This window comes from Struthio camelus, chromosome 6 (genome assembly GCF_040807025.1).
Source record: "Struthio camelus isolate bStrCam1 chromosome 6, bStrCam1.hap1, whole genome shotgun sequence".
NCBI lineage: Eukaryota > Metazoa > Chordata > Aves > Struthioniformes > Struthionidae > Struthio > Struthio camelus.
In genome coordinates this window covers 38337360-38359342 of record NC_090947.1, presented here as the reverse complement: position 1 = coordinate 38359342, position 21983 = coordinate 38337360, and the positions used below count along the sequence as shown (strand labels likewise).

The 21983-nt window shown below is 38.1% G+C and overlaps 1 protein-coding gene across 3 annotated transcripts in view; it reads right to left on the bottom strand.

Moving 5' to 3' along the window:
* Window positions 1–21983, bottom strand: part of MGAT5 (alpha-1,6-mannosylglycoprotein 6-beta-N-acetylglucosaminyltransferase) — a 136700-nt gene that overhangs the window by 71554 nt on the left and 43163 nt on the right. For all 3 annotated transcript variants that reach the window (XM_068949198.1, XM_068949201.1, XM_068949199.1), the window contains exons 2-3: window positions 14481–14869; window positions 9425–9592 (exon numbers count right to left, since the gene is read on the bottom strand). In XM_068949198.1, coding sequence (XP_068805299.1) covers window positions 9425–9592; window positions 14481–14718 — 406 coding nt within the window. In that variant the 5' untranslated portion in view covers window positions 14719–14869. The remainder of the gene's footprint in view (window positions 1–9424; window positions 9593–14480; window positions 14870–21983) is intronic.

Below are 21983 nucleotides of genomic sequence, written 5' to 3'. Positions count from 1 at the left end.
TACTTAAAGCCAAAAAAGCTAAAAATACAGTAACTGTCAAGTCAGGACAAAGCAACATTAGCTAACGCACGCACATTTTCCTTTTCTCTTACGCTCTATGAACAACGGTATTATTTTTTACGCCACCAAAGTGTTTTTGAAGTCAGGTGCAACTCATTTCATTTTGAATGCTGTTATGCGGAATCTCCACTATTACACACTTCACCAATAACAGCGAATTATTAAGTATTTATACAACATGGTGTTATATTAAAAGTCAATGCATTGACAAGTTGAAAATATGACTATGATCATATTATAAAGCTAAGAGGACACACAGCTTACAGATTATCCTGTGGAAGTGGAAAATACTGACAAAACTAATAAATTCCAGATTTTAAAAACCTTTTTAAATACAGTGCTTCATTTGTGAGGTCCTGGGACATTCAATACAAAAATAACTAAACTACAACCCCCATGTTTAAAAGCACTCACGCTTTTACTTTGCAAGTGGCTGTTGCTGTTTAAAGATGTTATAGCTCTGCCTCAGAGATCTCTAGAGCACAGCAGAGCAGGGGAAATTGAAGGTGTGAACAATCATCAGCTATTTCAGGGCAAAGTCTGGCACATCAGCATGAGCGATGGTTTAAGTACGCAGGTTTAAGCTGAGCCCCCTGACCTTGCACTACAACAGATACACATACACAGCGACAAAGGAGAGGAACAAACAGACTGGTTAGTCACATGCCTTTGACACTGTGCTCCTTAAACACCAGTTCAAAGACACAATCAGGTTTTTTTTTTGTTAGTTTTAGTGTAGCTCCATAAACCCCAGGAGAGAATGATGTAGTCCAAAGCATAACTTGTGATAAGGAATTTTTTTTTTTGCTTGCTTCCAAGTTACTCATTAACAAAACAGTAAAGTTAAAAATTAGTAAGTGCTATATGCATATTTTGCCCCTTTGCTTTATGCGTGTCCTTCAAACGTGCTTCATGACAGGCTGAAACATTCTGCTTCAACTCTTCTCCATCAGACAGTTACAAAGTCTAGAAATAATGCACTACAGCAGATAGTAAGCTGAATAATAGTTATAACTACAGAGAAGAGATGCAACTGCATAAGTATTCAATAGTGATTGTCAATCAATAGGTATTCTGTCCCAGAATTTTAAAAATGGCAATACTGGTTAAAGCAAATGAAAAAGCCACAACACTATGAAAATGGCACAGTGTGATATACATTAGCAGCCTATCCAGCTGCCAAGGACCAACTCTTATTTCTTCAGAAAATGTAAATATTTTGCAGAGTTTAACATTACCTAAAAGGTTATACAATCTTGAACCTTAAAGCTAAAAAGAATAGATTTTTAGACTAGGGCAAAAAATTATATTAGAATACCTTGCAATGATGTACAGGACAGATAACAGCCCAATTCAAAGTGTTTCCTATGGGCAGGTTTTACAACATCAGGAACCTCCTTAATGTTAATAGGATAGAGTAAACATATCTGATTGATCTGTTCAACAGTTTTACCTCTATCTGTTCTCTTACTGGTTTTGACTGTTGAATAAAAGTACTATTCTCACTTTAATTCATGGAACCCTTTCCTTGTTATTTCTATTTCAGTTCTGAAATCAGGTAACTAAGGTTAGACAAAATATTCTAGTAAAGGCTGTTTTAGTTTGTGTAAGGGCTCCTTCCTCTTCCCCAGCTTACTAACCTCTTTGCAATTTAATTCACATTTTTCCTCTCCAGCAGGTAATATTTCTTTAAAGAGAGAATTTGCAGCTTGAGCTGAAAGCGCTATCAACATAGCCAAAGAAACGAGCTGAAGGTTAAAAGACTTTAAATGCAGAGGACAAAACACTTTCTACTACTGTTTTAGAAACTTCAGTAGCAAAGCATTAATACGATTTAGAGAAAATGAACTTTGCTGCTGCTAGACCATCTTCACACCAGCTGTGCTGCTGTGTTCCATTAACATGGCTAAAATCAGTGCAACGTTAGGAGAATTCAAGTAGTAGTTAAGTGGTTAATCAGAATGCAGCCCAGGGGACCACTTACAGCCCCCTTCAGCGTTCCTAATACAGCTCAGCATTGCAGTGGAAAATACTCACATACAGTCTTCTGCACAAACATTATGCTGCGCTGCAACAAGAGGCTTGAAAACACGCCATTCTCCTCAGCTCCACACTATTGCCTTTGCAGGAGGCAAAGAGATAGCAAAATAGGAAAAGCTGCTTGAGGTTACATATAGTGTGGAAAAAATACAGTGGATAAACAACAACAGAATCAAAGTCAAAGTAAAGCACTGCCCTGGGAAAGCTTTAATCTGGGTTATCACAATCAGCGTGGTCCACATTCTGCTATACCCAGTTCATGGTGATGTTCTGCCAGGACAATTAGATTGTCTTTTAAGGCATGACCACAGAGAAGATTGCACATACTATGTTAACTGAATAAAAACCAACTGCAGTACTCCTAGGATAGGAGAACAGCTCTGGAAGTTCTAAAGAATCTGCAATAGTTTCACTTTTTATCAAGTTTGTCTCTGCAAGTACTGAAAGAGTGAGGCAAACTATAGCTGAACACTCTTTTAACAAGTCTGTTATACATATAACAAAGTTCACTGGAAAGACAGTCACAGAAACAAATCAACTGATTGCGAAGTTACTCGAGTCTTCCTTTCCACCTAAAAGGTTTTAGTGTGCCAGCTTAACCTCTGCGGGAAGTAGCACATGGAAATATCACCAAGACAAAGGTCCTTCTTATCACAGTAACATTAAAATAAATGCCTGCTTTGCCAAAGTCGATTTGCCAACCTGCCTTGCTACGTATCCATGAAAGATGCCAAATACCAGATAGGCAGCCGAGCTATCATCTCTTAGATGACAAAATAAATATCAAAGTGTGCATCATAATGAGTGACTTTTAAAGCTTTTTTTTTTTTTTTTGGGCACAGATGAAGATCTATGCATTGTAGTTTAGATCTACTGGAAGGAAAACATACAAAAGCAATTTTCAAAAAAGCAAATGGAATAAACAGAACATAGTGCCTTCATTTTTAAAAATAATATATATTATTAAACATGAGAGCTCAACATCCAATACAGCAGAACAAGTCAATGTATAAAGTAGAAAAGCTATGGATGCTATTCATAGATATGCCCAGAGTACTCCCCCTTACTGAGTAGTACTAAATACAGCATCCTGATGTTTAACTGTTCTTAGCCTTTGAAAAAAGGAGTTCTTCAAGTGTCAGGTATGTATGGGCAGGGTGAGAGGGGAGAGGGGAAATCACCTGACATGAACCTTCATTTGCTCACTTCTATGGAATCAAAGGTATGCAATTTATCTTATGGGATCAAAGGGATGCAATTAAAATCTTCCCAAGCAACACTTTTCAGGGTAAAAGTACATTTTGTAAACAACCAGTCTGGCACAGTTTTCAGTGCAATTATACTATCTAAAATGCTAGTTATGCTTATAAAAAAATTAGTTTTTCTATTCAAAAAGCACAGAAGTACAGTGATGACAATGGCTTCTGAGCATCTTGGGCCTTGCCTTAAATCAACATTTTTAAGAAATAATGTTTGGCAACATGCATATTTGTAATTTTAATAACACTATTGTTCAGTAGTGAGTTAAAGACTGAGGAATTGGAACAGTTTCCTTTGGTTTCATTAATTCATAGCTGCCTGAAGAACACAGCGACAGTGAGTGATTAGCAAACAAACAAAAAACTTGCTTATCAAAAATCACAGGAAGCAAATAGAAGGCAGATTCTCCGATTATTTTTGTGCAAGAGACTGTCCTATCTGATGAACTATGCTTAGCGGAATATTGTCCCCCAAAAATCAGCATGAACTTCTTTTACAGTTATCTTAGGAAAACATAACTTTTAAAAGCCAAACTGCCTAAATTAAGCTAATCTCATACCTGTCACATGGAGCCAAAGATTCAGTTGCAACAAAAGCAGCACTGCAGACAAATTCTGCCTGAAAGTGCCATGGTTTCAAGTTTCCCAATTCCTGCCTAATCCTCCCCAAAACAGTAAGTTAAGATTTACCTCATGTGTCACTAGTGGCAGTTTCTTGAAACTTCCTTCTTTAAAGGTTGATGAAAACTCATATCTGCAGTGCACTCAAGGCTCAGATTACTATTTTGTGTATACTAGAGTATATTATTTCTCACAAATCCAGAGAAGATGGCTACTAAATCTCTTAAGATCTTTTAAAATACAACTTGGACAATTGAAAACAGAGGAAAGACTCTCAAAATCAACTAGCTGAAGCTTTATAAGCATCTTTATTAACAATTCAATATTTCATAGACCAAGCGGAGGTTCTGAAAAAGCAGTTGAAAATTGTCAATATCATGACAACAGGATTGTTTTAGGTTTTTGAGAAGGAAAGAAAGAAGAAAGTAAGTTTTATAATTTTACTTATGGCTTCTAAAGGAAAAAAGAAGAAAAAAAGAACACCTGGTCTCCTACTCAAGCTATCCAAGTCCTCCTTGGCTTTGATTCTTAACACAAACTATGCAGTCCATTAGCTCATCTCATTCTTCAGTAGAGGGCCCTATGCTCTGCTTCATTGGGATTAGGATTAGAGATACTTGTTACACTAAGAGCTCCTGCTCTCTTATCCTTTCACACTATCCAAAAAGGAGAGAAGCTGCACTTAGGCTTGTTCTTAGGCTTCTCAGTGAAAGATCCTGCTAAATTAAATTCAGAACAAAAAAACAGACATAGCAACACATTGCAAATATTAAACTTAAATACAATGAGGATATGAATACACATTACAGTCTACATATAAATCAACAACGCTACCTGAGTGTCTGAAGAGGAAGAAACAGATTTCTAGTCTGGAAATGGAAACCGAAAAATGAATCAATTAAAAGTTTGAGTTTACATACTTTAAGGAGAGTTGAGTTTACAGTCCTTGCTAAATCCTCAACTGCTTGTCCAGTTTAGGCTACTATGGCCAAAGCACAGGCTAAAGGATTGGATCAAAACTGGTTTTAAGAAGCCATAAACATTTCTATTAGGCTGTTAGAAGAAATAGATATAAATAGTTATGATAGCTAGTGGCACCTCTTGAGTTTATTCAACTTTTTGTTGGGTGTATTAACAGTCCTAAAAGAAAAGTAGATAAATTTTTCCAAGTTGCCATGACAGTTTGATTATTTCCCATACCAGTACCTCCTTTTTCCCTTCACTGAGAGGCTCTTCTAGAAAGAATACTGCTCGTTCCTTTACGACATAATTTATAAAGGATTATTTTAGCACAGTAGTACAGGTTTTAAAACCTTCCCTACAACACGCACCTGGATCTTCCCAAACTTTATGGCTCACCTTACCCAACATTTTCCATAGACTGCTGTTGAACGTCACCTCAGAAGAAAATCTTGGATAGTCAGAAACTTCCCTGATGGGTTTATATTTTCCTGAAGAAACTTAATCTTTTTACCACCACTGCTACCACACATTCATCAAGAAAGCCTACAAAAGTTACTGGTTAAGGTTTTGGAAGACATTGGTAATCTTCCAGACGACATTCTGACTGCAAACACTAGCCGACAGCTTCGTAGCTTCTTCAAATAAAAGAGTATTAGGTCTTTCCTTATTCATAAGGTTCAGAGGAAACTCTTCATCTGCCTTCACACTGTCAAGACTGTAAACGCTGCGTATCCCTTTATTAATGCGGTCATTGAGTTACAGGCAACTGCTGCCCACTAACAAACACAGAACAGGTCTGCTCCTTACGGGGACACAAGCTAGTTTATTTGCCCAGGCAGCTGCAATGACCGTTCTCAAAGTTTGGATACATCTGTCCACAAAAGAATATGCAAAGAGGACTCAGCTGGTCACAGAGAGAGGGTATTTTGGGTATCAAAAAGTACATAGGAGATTTTTGTTGTTGTTTTTCTTTATTAGGAGAAAGGATGATGGATTCCATGTTGTGGTATCAAGGGCAAGTGGTAACTGAAAGTGGTGTCAGCTTGTATAGAGTACATTAGAAGAGGCGATCTTTTAAGTTTATTACAAATAAGAACTTGCTTGGGCTAACAGATATTTTACTATAAAGATGTATACTGGGCAAAACTTGCATACCTTAGTTTATTGAGAAACATGTCAGCATTTTCAAACATACTGGCCTGTTAATTTTTCATCAGTTTTTCAGCAACTGTAACTGACAACCATTTCTCAAAATATACTCTCTTCATTGTTACCTGGATTACTTATGTAGTCAAATATGACCTCATATCTGGGCCATGCTAAAATATAACATATATATGACTTAGGAAACCATCTTTACATTCTAACAGTATAAATGCTCCTTCTTCATAACAGTATTTTTAACTGTCTAGACAGACAAGGTGAGCAGAAGCAAAAATTAAAAAACAACAACACTCCATGTCTGCTCCAATAGCCAGCGTCCATAACCTCACAGATGGAAATTTTGCAATCCATGAGTTTTAGTTATGGTCACATCAGTTGTGTTCATTAAGTCTGATAGAAACCACTGAGATTATGACCTAGATTGATTTCACCAGCTTGACCTCTAGGATTAGTCCAGGATTCCTGCATTACTGTGATCCTCCACCTGTGACATACGGATACTGATTGTAGGATTACTTTTCAAGTATAGCAATGTACATAATTAAAAAAAATTCCATTCGCAGAGAGGCTTTTGAAGGAGAAATGTTGACTAATCATAATCATTTTTGGTTTCTCCTAGACGGCAGATAAATAGTGTCTTTTTTTTTCTTTTTTAAATGAAAAGTGTTACTAATACTTAAAATACACAATGAAGAAAAACTCATAGGTACACATTCAAATTGACAAATCTGGCTTGCTATGATACTCAGTTTCAAATTATAACAAAAATATGTTTTGCTCTCGGGTAAAGCATCTTCAGATATCTCAATTGCTCTAGCATTATAAAAAAAGAAAAGGCTAAAAAAATTACAGACAAGACCAACACTACAGCTGGTACTGTAATCAGAAGGTCTGCTTACCTAGTTTATTTTCTGAACAACAGAGGGAATGTTTATGTCATGATTTTACCTCAGTACCTATAAGGCTTCCAGGGTTTGCTACTCTTGGGAAAATGCTATGAAGACAGGAGAAACAAGTTTTTCACTTCCATTTGGTCACTTCTGATAGGGTGAATCTCCACCTGATTGCTTCAAATGGATGAATAGTAGGTATTTTAACTAGCAAGTATGTGAGGATTAGCCTCAAGCTCTATGCTACACATTATTACTATCCTACCTGGAGATACCTGAACATTGACATCATCCAAACAGGGACCAGAGCAACACACGCTAATCAAGCCTTAGCAAATCTGTTTGTTAAAGGTCTTTTTGTTGTTGTTGTTGCTGTTTACTATAGTGCCTTCAGACATTTTAAGCTTAGTATACTGAGAGTCAAAGGTGAAAAACTAAAGCTCTAGTGAGACAAACAGTAGACTTTGCCACAGAACAAGCCCCGGGCAGCAAACTGAAGACTCCTAACAAGCTTCTTAAATGTTGCTTGTGAGTGCCAGAATTGTGAAGCTGGCAAACTCCAAGAACAAACAAAATTCATTTACCCTAAAAACTGACGAGAGATGTTTCCTGGCCAGGTTACATTGTCCGAACAATGGCCCTTTCCCTATAAAGATATAGGCAAGTACATGAGTTTACTTTTTTGTTCTAGCGCAATCTTGGGTTTTGTCTCAAGATATTTTTTACTTGAGAAAAGCTAATTTTGACAACTGGTTCTTCCAGTTGATCTGCAAATCTACTGAAATTACAGCATCAAGTCTCTTTTTTGTCCAGCTGCAAAAGGAAAATATATAGGATTGTTTTTAATTTTAAAGCTAACCCAGAAACTGTTACAATATTATACTAGCTCACTTTCCATCTGCAACTAAGATCTCATGTTGCATTCTTTGTGGAAGTAATACGGCCCAACCAATCCGGCCCACTAGTCTTGCAAGCACTACACATCTACAGTTACTCATTTCTAATCTGCTTTCGCTCTAAGGCCAGAGATACGATGAAAAAAAAGTTACCACAAGGTAAGCAGAAACATATCATACGAGCAAAGCACTTTGGTCCCTGCTTGTGAGCACGCTTTTATTATGGGGTAAAAAAAGGAACAAAGATCTCTCTTGTCAAGAGATAACACATTTGAGATTTCCTTTTATGGATAAATACAGCCACTACAGAGCTGCTAACATGCAGAACTCAGTTGTATGCTGTAATCAGGTAATCGCCTGCATATCACGCTCCCCATTTCCTTTCATTGGCATTAGTCTACCAAAGGTTGCAACTGCTTCTCTACATTGACAGATTTATTAAAAATGTAACAGCCTCAGAGATACTGATTTTGACAGGAAACCAAAGCATAAGCAAGACTTAGCAGTACCGTTATACTCCTGTTGGAGTAGCCATGCTTGGCCTAGCTATGCTGCTCTGCTCCCTTTTTGGGGGCTGCAAAGATCATCCACAGAGCACAGGCAGATTTTCCCATGGGTCAGAGCGGCCAGTATCTTTTTGACTCAGTGGTGGAGGAAGGGGCAGGACAACAGACAAAGCAGCATGAACTGCAAGATCTGTTCAGAGCAGGCAAAGTTTGGAATAATAAAGAGACATCAGGGTAAAGAGGCCAGCGAGGCATTCTACCACCACTAGATTATAACTCAAATGCTTTGAGAAGCTGTAAGGGTAGCAAAGAGTTGATTCACTGAGAACATAAACATGATGATTTCAAATGACATTTTAAAAAACGCATTTGCTTAAGCTGAAGACACGAGGTGTATCATTTCTACATGTCAAATCATAAGAGCTACGGGGCAGAATAGGCAAGGAAATGTTTACATGATAATCAGTAATGTAACCATAGTTAGTGTTTCTTTGGGCAGAGGAGGAAGGGACATTTTCACATCATAACTAATAAAATAATGACAATAAGTGTTTTCTTTTGGTTAATAATAAAATTGTATATGCAGTCTACATATCTGCACAGAGTGGATTCTCACTAACCAAGTAATTAGGCTTAGAGAGAAAACATCTGCCTAGTTTCACCTTTCTGATTTGCAACCACTTAAAGTATGAAACATGTTCTAAATTAGTAGATGTAGAAAGATGTAAAAATATCTAAAAAACGTGCAAGATAACATTCTCTGCCAAAGGAGAATAGCCTATCTTCAGCATGTTCAAGTTGCCATAGCAGAAAGGCTTCCTCTGATCTTGTAAAAGACCAATAGACTTATAATTGCTATTGATTTAGGTTAGCCTTTCAATTTTGGTTTCAAAGACATTTCAATCTTTGCAACTGGAAAAAAAAAAAGAAAAAAAAATCACACTATGGCATAGAAAAGAGCATACACAGAGAAAAAACACAGATTAAACAACCCATAAATGTTCTAAACAATTTGCCATACTCACCTGCAACATTAAGCTTTTCAGCCGTTCCTAGGCTGGGAGCAGGAGTAGTAGTATTGTTGGTAGAGTTTGCTCCTGTTCCATTAAGTACAAGATTTTCCACCTTTGACTCTAGCTTCCCAATGCGCTGCAAGATATTATCCAATAAGACAGCAAGCGTCTTCTTCAGATCTACAAACCAAAAGTTAAATTGCTTAATACTGCAATGCACACCATCAGAGAGGATTACAAAATAGATGCAAGACTGAGACTGTAATACATCTAAACACTCAGTGCAAATCTTGGTCATTAACAGTTGTTTGCACAAACATTCCCTACGTTGTTCAACCTCAGATACAAGCTCCTCTGGACATGGGACTGGTCTTCATATGTATTTTATAATGTACATAGCAAACAGCAAATTTTATGTACCTTACATTCAAGTTGAAGAAATAAAAAATGTGTGCTTTGTAATTGTAATTTAAAAAAATGTGTGCTGTGTAATTGTAATCTAAAGATCAGAAGATGAAATTTTTAGTGCTAATGATATGGACTGCTTTAATATATTTTTAGATATAGGTATGGTGCAATGGAGTGAAGGATAAAAGAAGCATTTATCAAAACAAAATGATTCACAAATGGGATCCAGAAGACAAAGGCAAAAAAAAAAAAAAAAAAAAAAAGAACAGGAATTTAATAATAGGTACAAAAAAAAAACACATTGCAGAAGGAGGAAAATCTAGAAAAAAAAGGTATGGAATAAAATAGGAATGGAATAGGAATAAAAGATGCAGGAAATAGTAAGCGGAAGAAACATAGCTTACATTAAGGCATATATAGACTATTAGGAAAAAAACAGCTAAACATTATAGTCTTGTAATACTGATACTGAAACACTGATATAGAGAGACATCTCACCAGAATGAAAAAGCACTTGGAAGCTAACTTGGGGAGGTGAGGGCGGGGACACAAATTCACAGTAATTTTTGCAAAATAACTGTTTACTGCTATAAAAAACTAATAGCCACTCTGTCTATTTGTACTACAACTTCTAAAAAGGAAGTCTTTGATCCACCTACATGACAGACCAACGTACGGTAGAAGAATATAAAAATCAATATCGCTAAGTGAAAAAGTGAACAAACTATGCAATCATGATTATGAATAACTGAAACCCTTCTGAGTGGGTAAAAGGCAGCCAAATCAAGCAAATTTAATACTTATTCTTGAACACAGAAATCATGATTATGTGTGTTAAGAGTAATCAGAAGATAAGATTACAAAGTAAAAAGGTTAAATAGCATGGGCAATTTTCACAGAACAATCAACCAACTTCTAGCCACTGTCATTAATATTAGCCATTAACAAGTTCATTGCTGAACAGCTAACTCGACAGCTTGCTGCCAACAGGCCACGTGGCATGCCAAACTGGACAGACTAACCGATGGCTCACTCGGTTTCACACAGGTTGTTTCGCGTGGCATTATTTGCTCATCATAACACCTGTCCCACCACCATTTTAAACAAACGCATTACGGTCATTTTGCATCCCTCAAACCTCCTTAGTTTGAGAATTCCTGTCCAAACTTGTCTTTAAATTGAAAAGGCTCTGGAGCGTGAATATTCCCACACAAAAAACTTAGCTGGCCTTAACCTGATGGAAGCATTACGAAGTTGCATCATCCACCTGCAAAACACAGTTTAACATCTCCTGAGGAACTTGACCACTGCTTGGCAGCAAGTCAACTGATTCCGTAGCCGGATTTGGAACAGGAAATGAATGTCATGGGCAAACTGCAGGGGGAACATAGTTAAGCATATCCTGTAATCTTGAACCTAGCAAGGGCACAGATTAATGCAGTTAACCTTCAATTTCTGCAGACAGGTATTATTTCAGGGTTTTTTTGTTTTTTGTTTTTTTAAATTCAACTTAACTTCAAGCACTCTTAAAATGCAACTTTTTTTAAGCCTATGCACACAATTCTTTGGGGAGACTGACCTAATCCCGCTCTACTGAGTTTGTGTTATTTCATAAGATTACAATATCAATACAGTTCAGCGGGCAGTCACAGACCAGTAGAAATTACAGAATAAAGACTGCTCATTATTTAAGCAACAAAGCAATGTAATAGTTAGCGACGCTAGGGATGACAGTGTCAGCCTTATAGCCAAGTGTTTTCATATGAACACAAACACTTATGAGAAGAGAGAAAAAGCAGCAACAGAAACATGAAGACATCCCAACATGTCTTGCATCTGTTAAAGAGATACTTTTATTCCATGCACCAAAGAGAAAAGTGCAGCCATGTAATCTACTGTAAGCTAAACGTCATTCTTTGTCCAAGCCTACAAGAGACATCTGTTCAATTTCTTTAGAGCAGAGTATTAAGAGAACTATAAGATGAAACAACTCTGTTTTGCAATTCATTTCCCAAATAGCCTAAAAGTGAGCAGGTAAGTAAGAAAGCAAGTAAGCAGGAAAAAACTACCAAACAAGGAGTATGGTTGGATCTTGCCAATTTAAAAAGGGGCTACACTTCACTTGAAATTGCATCATATTTTTATTTTAGAAATATTTTCTAGTAATATGCTCCGTTCATTTTTGTACTTTTTCCACACATACACGTCCCCCCTAATTCACAAGTTGAATGAAATGAAAACGAGGAAGAATCAAAACTTACTATGCAGAAATAACTGCCAAACAAAGTACATTTAAGCTAAGCCTAAGCCCGGGCCAGATACCTAATCTTAAGGTTAGGTAAGCTGACTGACCAAAAAAGTGAAAAGGGAAAGAGCAGGAAATATGAACATAGTGCAAGTTATTTTTCCACATGAATTTCTTAAAACAGTGACATATAAACTGAAAAATGCCAAAAAATTTAAATCAAGTTCTAACAAATAACCAGGTAAATAACAGCTGAACCTGTTAGACAGACTTTATAAAAATTAGCAGCCAACTTCCTAATATTGGATTCAGGGCACTATGACTGCTCTCACGAATGCAAGTTCTAAAGGACACAGTCCAGTTCTGGCTCTGGACTAAACATTTGGAGCATATCAATTTCTCACACTTGGGCACTTCTGTGAGTTCAGAGTATATTCTTTGGCATTTTAAAAGCAAAACAAGGAATAAAAAGATTCTTAGCAAATCCTTCCTAGTTGCTACTCATAACTGTATTAATTGCAGGAGTAAATTCACCCTAGCCTATCTGCAAGATGAGGGAGGATATACTTTCCTAATTCCTGATGGAGGGGTGAAAGCTATTTCAGCTGTGTATATTGGTCTTCCTCACAAATAATCAGCTGCTCCAGTATTAACATGAGACACTTTTTCATCTATCCGGGTTCTTAGACATATAAACATAGTAAGCGCTCTTCCTGGTCTCACTTTGATCACTTAAGCCAGCTGTACAACATAGATACCTGCTGTCCAGCAGAAAGGTAACAAGCCATTTTGCATGCTAGATAGTTCCATAAGCTTAGTGGAGTTCTTGTTAGGGTTTGCTGTCGTTTGGATCTTCATATTGTGTCTAACTAACTTGGTGTCATTTACAAATACCTATTTATAGTTTGATGGAAATTGTTTTCAAAAATTAGCTATAACAATCGATAGGAAAAAAAAAAAGTATTTTCTGAAAGTTAAAACTAGGACTTTGAAATTCCAAAAAGGTCTAAAGTTATCCCTGCTCTAAAAAGTGAACTAGAACTGAATTTTAACATTTTGAATAAACAAAATTTCGATCAGTCTTTAATATGGAAATCATTCAGCATGAGAATGAGAAACCATTTAGTGTTTCTTTCTTCACGTTGGAAGAAAGTTAAACCACAGACGACAGGTTCGATCCTCTTATTCCCGCTGTGGGTGAAGAGTGAAGTTGTGACAGTGTTTCCTTCAGGATAGTTACAGTTGGTCAGACTACTTCATAAACTGTTCATAGCAATCATGAGTTTAAAAAAGTCTTTTCTCTCCCCCTGCCAATGGTACACCATAGTATCAAAATGAGGATTCACTATAAGAATCAACAGATCACACAGAAGATTCACCATGCTGGCAAAAGGTTTTGATTCCCTTGTAAGCCACCCCGCCCCTGCAAAGTCAGGCATTTAACAGCAGGGTATATAGAACCTTTCCCATATAGCCCATGGTATGTGTTTAATGGGGTATGTACACAAAAGCTCATTCACAATCCTCTTGCAATACGATACTGATACATATCATAACAGAACTTCATGTTTTCTGCTGTTTCTATCCTCTTTAGGGCAACTCAGTGTACGTCCTTGTTTATCATGACAGGATTCATGCGTTTCTGGCAATTAATGTCTATTTCTTCCATGTATGTTTAAAAATTTCAGTAGAGTCTCCTTATATAACTGAAGATTTTCCAGTTATTTTCCTCCATTCTTCATTGTCTACAGCACCATATCTACCTTTTATTCTAGTTCAATAGATGTTGCATCAGAATGTTTTGGTGAAAACACTCCCTAAAGAGCACACACTGAAGAACCAAAGAATTGGTCTCACGTTGGAGGAAAAGGGGACTAAAATTGTCAATCTGGTCACTGACAAGTACACAGCTACTTTGAGCTGGAACCTACAAATTCCCAAGTGCTGCATTCAAGTCACAGAGACAGATATCTTCACCGTGAAAAATCCTTAAACAGCTGGTAATTCGAGTGCCAATTACTTTGTTATCCTCAGGGAAGGTACACTGGGTTCTGCTAGCTGGGTAGAAGTCCTCCAGGAAAGCCAATTAACCTGGACTAGTGAACGTTACTTTAAAAAGAGAAATTAGTATAAGTTTTGAAGGAAGAAAAGTATTTACCAGACAACACCCACACTTCAAATATCGTTGTCGAGTCACTAAATCAAGAACTAATCTGATTATACTTTACCCTCTTATTTCTCCTCCCATCCCCAGGGTGTAACACTGACCAAGAGACTGAAAGAGATAGAGATTGTGAACAAGAGACTGGAAATTGGAAGTACGGTCAGGTGAGCAGCATTTTGAAGCAAAATGTTTGTACCACTTGAGAAAAACCTCTTAATCAAATTATCACGTGATCTAGAGCAGGCACTTACCGTATGCTGTCACTGTCCCAACATAAGGCCCATCTACAACATTTCTATTTTCTTCAGCTAGTGCTTTGATGTATCTTTTGCTGAGATCCAAAATTTGCTCACGCAGGACTGAACTGCTTTCATGTTGTGTTTGCTGCTGAATAGTAAAATGCAGAAGCATCATTCCCCAAATGAAACCAAAAGTCACCAAAAAAAAGCCGAGTTTCTGAGAGGACAGCTTCCATGGAGAGAATGCCATGATTTCCAGCAGCTTCACAGAGTTACTACAAAGGTTTCTAAAGCATGAAGCCAAAGAGCACGTTCATGGTCCAGGTATAGAAAGGTCACAGAGCAGGATTCAGTCTTATTCTGACTCCTTAGTCAGCCTGTAACTGTATTTCAGTTCCATCCTGTTAAAAGAGGAAAGAAAAAGAGTTACCACAAAACATTAGCAGGTTTTACCAGCTGTACTAGGCCTTCACTATAACTGCTACAAAACAGGAGTAGACAATATGGTTTCTTCGTAAATGTTTAATTTGTATATATCAATATTGTACTGTACTAGTCAAAGCACAAACAAGCTGAGGAAAGCACTGGAAAGAGAACAAAGAGAGAGCGATGTGCCCAACAGTATCTCGATCAAATTCAATGCTTGAAGCAGAGTTTCCAGTCTGAATTTCAAGGTAAAGCTGCTTTAATGTATTTTGTGTGTGTGTACACAAAAACTTTGTGATGTTGCCAATGCAGCAATTTAAGACAATTCTCAACATAATTCAGTTCTCAGAAGACAAGTAATTTTAGCTGGCAATGACACTGCTAGAAGTTCCTGGCAAGAGCTATGGCATATGGCTAGATAGCGGATCAGGAAATCAGACTCCCTCAGGAGTAAAGAGGGAAGAAAGAAGTCTACATTATTTAAAGTCAATACACTCCCCTGGCTTACGCCGCGAGCACTCAGAAGGCTGAAATAATCTCTTCTTGCTCCTGTGTGGCCTCTGCCACGCACTGTTACTCCTTCCTCATAAAACAGCTCGGTGAGTCTGCACTTTACATCTAAATTCAAAACACACACTTCTAGCTGCCACTTGTGTCTTTTGTATCCAAAATTAATATTCTCAGAGCTTTTCACACACGAGGGAAAAATGAGTTGGAATATAACTGCCTTCAAGACAAACAGCAGGATCATCTTTCATGATAATCTCAAAGGAAAATAAAACAATAAACAGGCATAAACTATCCAAAGGCAGGAAAAGCTCTGTGATGAGAGCTAGAGGTAGGGTCCTCAGCATTAAAACCCTGCAACAGAAGAAAGGTAATTAAAAAGGTAATCAAGTGTAGCCTATCACATTAAAACACAGATCTGGTAAAATGTTGTCCTTTTAACTCCATAACGCTCCCAGAGGGGATTAGAGGACATAACGTTCTCTCCCGTTCTGCACCGGCACAGGCGACGCAGACGTTCCTTCGCTCTAGCAGGGTGATCACACAGGCGCCTGCTGGCTCTGCCCTCTGCTCCTCAGAGCTCCCTTCCGAACTTCCACTTTCAGCTGAACTAGCGGTCCTGCAGGAGGGCATAAACTGCTTTGGACCACTTCTCTTTCAACGCCTTGCGCATACCTTTAGCATTATTTGATTGTGGTAATCAACGTGCATTACGTAGTAAACTAAAAAAAGAAAGTAACTGCACCGTGCATCTGTACTGATAAAAAGAAGGGCTAGTTTAGCTTTGTAGCCATCTCGCGTTTCAGGAAAAATGGTGCAGCGCGAGTTCAGTGAGAAAGATTACAAAGCCACTAAGTTAACTTTTCCTACGTTTAAAATGTCTGGACAGAGAAAGCAAACACCCCTGTTTAACAGTATTCTCCGGAAACTTAAGTTAGTTTTCCAAGAACTGACAGAGCGAAATTTCACTTCTTTCAGGTTTTTGAACTACATTCTCCGGCTGACTAAAAAGGAGACTACTGTTACTTCACTAAAAATGGAATGCTTCATTATTCTCCAGCAATATCTGCGGTGAAAAATATAGAAAATTCAATAATGGAAGACAACACAGCAATTTAAACAAAGAAACCTGAAGTATTCAAGATTAACTCCCTCAGTGACTTAATTTCATGTAAGAACTGACAGCCTCCTTTACAGCAGCAAGATGTGTGGTTGCAATAGTCAGTTTTTCTTCCTCAATTACCAGCCACACATCAGAGGGAAAGCACTCAACAAGTAAGTGAACCTACCACCATCATGTTGGCCAGACAAGTGCTAACAATTCTTTATGGAGAGTTGCTTAGGGAAAACCCACAGAACATAGTTAACTAATAGGAAACAAAAAAGATGAAATACAAGTATTTCACAATCTTTTTTTAAAAGCCTTAGAGTAGATATAAAAATGATTATAAGAGAGTCATTTTTACACAGTATTTTTAACCTGTTAGAATGATTTACTTGAACACAAGTGCTGACTTTCCTATTCTGTTTAGTGATAATCAAACAAATAAAAGCGCCTTAATTCAACTCAAAAACTGGAAGAAGGTAGATAGGAAATATTAATGTTTATCCATAAGAAAGGATTAAAATACAGTGACAGATGGAAGAATGGTCCCCACTATTCTAAGTGATAAACACAAGTGTTTCAGCTCTGAGATCATAAATTAAACAGACAAACGGGTCAACATGATCAGTCCCTATTCTGACTGCCATTTACATAAATCCCATGGCCAGCAACTTGATGAATGCCCAACCGCATGTGCTCCACTAATTAATTTCCCAGCACTGCTGGTGGTCATGGAGGTTTGTAAAACACGGAGAACAAGAACCTGTGTGTCTCTGGCTGCTTCCAAGGTTGGCTCGCCTGCCTGCAGAGACTCCGGTACGCGTTCAATTCTAGCTGTGACCCCTGTCAACGACTGCAACACAACTGCCCCACTGTTAATGCTCACCACGCTGCTATAGCAATTCTTTATTTGGTATGTAAATGGACAACGGTGAGAAGACATCAAGGGGATATGCAGAGTGTATGAGGACAGCAGCACAGAAACATACCTGTGATATTTCAGTTTTGGTGGGAAATTAACTGAACTGTGTGACAAAGTGCTAAACGCCCATTTGCCTATTTTAATCGATCATGGACTTCATGGTGCCTGCTGAGTATAGAGTTCTCTGTCCATATACAGTAAGCCATTCCCAAACTTAAGGTGGTAGACTATTTCCCCAATTCTCCCCTTCCCCTCACAATTCATCTTAAAGGATTTGATCCTGGTAACTCTTAAGGCTTTTTCCTAGTCTAGTCTCCAAAACACACAGCGGGAGCAATATTCGAGGAGGACAGGAAAACATACTTGCATGTGCCTCTATAAAGAATGATAACACATTTCTAAACTTAAACAAAAAAAAAAAAAGAAAGAAAGAAAGAAAAAGAAAAAGATAAGTAGTTTCAATCTAAAACAGCTCTTGAAATAATTCCAGCACCTCTCCGGAAACTGGATTTGTCAGAGTTGCGAAGTTGTTTGTGAAACTGTTAGGAAGATCATTCTTCCCGATTTCCTGAGGCTACTTAAGGCACCTAAACTAAAAAGCAAGTGTGAAAGTGAAAAGATATACAAGGCAAGAAAACCTTTAATGAGGAAACAGCTTTGTTATGTTCTTCCCTATATTAAACTCTAATTGTTCAAAACCTCACCACAACTTAATCAATACATTCAAGCTGAGCATGATTTTTCATGTTTCCAGATATACTTTTTTTTTTCCAAACAGACCAGTTTGACTCTTTTTGATATACATAAGACAATTCAAAAAAGAACTGCCACTATCCTTAACAAAATGGTTAACGTTTTTTGGTTAAAACGGCTAACCTTACACCCATCTTACACAGGAATAAAAATTTTAATCATCTTTGTATTTTTAGTATTTCAGTTTCATTGACACACAAAGTTTCTGTTTTAACCGATACGAAATGCTGCCCAATAGCTGGACAATTCATCAGTTGTACTGTATGATATTACCATGCCTATATCATCACAACAAAAAACCTCACGCTTTATTTAAAAACAGTATGAAGAAGTTATCCTAATGCAAAAGTGATCCCCTACATCAGCGATGCAAACCACATATTTCACAGCATTTTAAGCCCTTACATTTTTTTTTTTAATGTTCAAAACTGAGTAGAAACAGTTAATCTTCATGTGAAGAGCTTTTGGTGACAATTACCCATTTTTTTTTTTTTTAAAGAAGGTTTTATCATCTACAAGACAACTACAGAAAATTAAACAAAATGTCTTTAAAAGTACATATATATACACACAGTTTGACGCTCCCTGTGCAATCTACACCAATATACAAAATTAAATCAGTGGGAACTTGCAACAGCATTATCCTCAGTCAGGATTCAAGAGGAAATGCAGCACTGTGCATCAACAGCTCCATTTATAAAACCTTAACTGTCCATAGCCAAAGCAGAGATTGTTGCACCCATAAAAATAGAAGCATACTAAGCAGCATTTAATTATTATTAGCTTGTTATGAACTCAAATATAAGCAGTTACATAGCATGACTAGTAAATAATGAATATGCATCTTTGTACAAAAGGGCTGAATAAAAATAGGATTGCCACTGCTAAGAATAGGCCCTCAGGCCTTATGCTGTGCCTTATGCCAGCTGTGCAAAGCCCTGGTCCTGGCCTGTTAGGCTTATCCACTTGTTATGAGAACCTGCTGTGCGACCTAGAGTTGGGTACCAGCTTTTTATAACATTATAGCTTAAGTGTGTGGTAACACCAAAGGCCCTTGAATATTTGGGAACAGGCTTACAGCAGAAGCCCCAGCACTATAAGCAACTCTGTGATGGTCAGTTACTAGCCACTAAAGAAGTGCAACCTTGAGAGCTGGGAAAAACCTGCTTTTGTTTTAAGAAAAGAAACAGCAGCCAAACAAGAGGAATAAACAGCTAAGCAACAGGAAAAGGCACCTGCTGCAGCCTGTGAAAGTAACACCCTCTGCCCCTACCAACATCATGACTTTTCTCATATAAGAAATGTTTGAGGTGAGCCTTCTTGGAACACATTTCTGGGCACATGGAAAAGCTGCTTAGGGACAGTACAGATTTACCACGTTGTCCTCTATGGAAGCGGTCCTGTGTCCTTGTGGAGAGCAAGTCAAACACAAGACAGCAGTGTGCTCTGGCAGCAGAAGTGGCCAGCAACATCCTGGGCTGAATCAACAGAAGCAGAGCTAGGAGATTGAGAGAATCAATTATTCTCCTCTACTCGGCACTCATTACACTGCATCTTGATACTGCATCCAATTTTGGGCCACCCAGTACAAAACAGGCATCAATAAACTGCAGCAACAGAGGTTCAACAGAGGGCCACCAAGGTCAGAGACAACTGTGAGGAGGGGTCGAGGGCACACAGCTTGCTAAGCCTGGAGAAGAGACCGCTTTCAGGAGAGGTAAGAAATTTCTTGTCGGTGTGGAAGGCTAAAAATCAAGAATAGAGTGATGCATAGCAGGAGGAAGAGAGACAACGGACATAAGTTGAAATGCAAGGGGTTCAAACTAGATACAAGGAAAGACTTCTTCACCATGGGGATGGTCAGGAGAACAGAGAATGGAACAGGGGCACAGAGAGATTGAGCAGTCAACATCCTTGGAGGCTTTCAAGACCTAACTGGATAAACCCCTGAGCAATCTGACCTCAAAGATGAGGAGGTGAGACCTTCTGAGGTCCTTCCCAACCTAAGGTATTCCATGACTGAGTCTATAAAAGCAAAGGAGCATGAATTTAATGGTACGGGAAAAAGACACCCACTGGTTCTGGATTCCCTCCCTGATCAGCTCTCAAAAGCAGTCCCCTGGATGTCTGAGACAAAAACTATAGTCATCAATGCTAACTATCGGCTCTGCGGTATTGTATGCTTGTACCTAATTTAGGATGAGTTTGTTACAGATCAACTGCTTTGAATATGTAGGGATAATGATTAGTAATGAGTAAGAATTAGCCATTAGCAATGTCTATTGTTAACAAAAACGTAGTGACATTTTATTTTAAAGTTTAAAACTGGTCTGATTTATTGGTCTAAACCTTTAATGAAAGCTACCTCTACTTCTCTTCCTACAGATATACGTACACAACACACACACATTCAGTTGCAACGCACCATCATGCCTGGCACACATAATATGTTATTGTATCGCAACTAACTCAAATAAGATCTCTTAAAAACCCACATATTAGGATCCTAATGCAAATACGAGTCTATTTTCCAGGCTGTTTTCTGAAGAAGGCACCGCACTTTACAGTGTAAACACCTGGAAACAGAACAACTTGTTACCGTCTTACAGAATGCACAGACTGACAATAGACAAGTGATGACATGTTAAGTTCCTCTGTTCTTATACAGGGTGTGTTACTCTGAAAGCTAACGATAATTCAAGTGTCAAACCACTGGGCTGCCAAATAAACCAGAGCCACAGCCAGGAAACACAGTGGTGAGTGGAAACACCTGCCATATCCCAGCACTCCTCAGCAAAGGGATGCCAGGAGTCATACTTCATTATGCCACCTTAAAAGGGACAGACAATCCTCTAACACTTCCCTTCTAGAAGTAATGAATTCAGATGTGACAGCTAGGTTTTAATAGTTTAAAATAGGCATGCTTTTATTTTTTATATATATACACATATATGAATGCATATATAAGTACACGTATTATACATACACACACGAATTCCAGAGTGATGCTCACCACTGTTTCCTACAAGCAGCTGCACTGTCTGAACAGATGTGCACTATACCCCACTGAATGCAAATTACTGGACTTCCTAGTACTGCAGTTTTTCATTCCTGCTGGAATATCTCAGCAGATGTCCCATCTGAGTCGGCCAATCTGTGTTCTGAAATCATTCAATCCATTCTGCAGACTAAATCCCCCTTGCCCCTTGGTTTTTACCTACTGCAAGACGTTGGCTTTCTTTACTCCTTCTGGAGGCTGAATTCACCTTTCTTTCTTTCAAGACATAGCATTAACAATGGGATAAGCTTCTTAATAAGGTCAAGTGAAATCAAAAGAATGGTAATGTTCTGTGTAGGCAGAAGATGATCAGAGAAGGAAAAAAAAAAATCTGTGTTTCTGATATGAATACAATCTTGCATTTGAGCACCACTGTTGATCATACCATGTCAGTTATCTTTGTAACACATACGTTTTAAGAAGGACTCCAGCTCTGCCATAGCAATTAAACAATCAAACTTTGCAAATACACTCTATCAGCACAAAACCATCCACACATCTAAATAAATCTCAGAGCAATCAGTTGTCACGTTGACAGTTCTGGAATAGTTTAGTCACTGACAACTCTTTGGACTATCTCAAATGCATGAAGCAGGAGGCAGACAGTTGATACACTTGAAGAGGCTTGCTCCATACCTGCTTTGTGTGGAAAGGGCCATACGCTGCCCCCAAGCCTGACAGCTACAGAAACAAAGGAACTGAACTACAAAGTGGCAACCCTCTGCAAACTTACAGTAGCTGCTG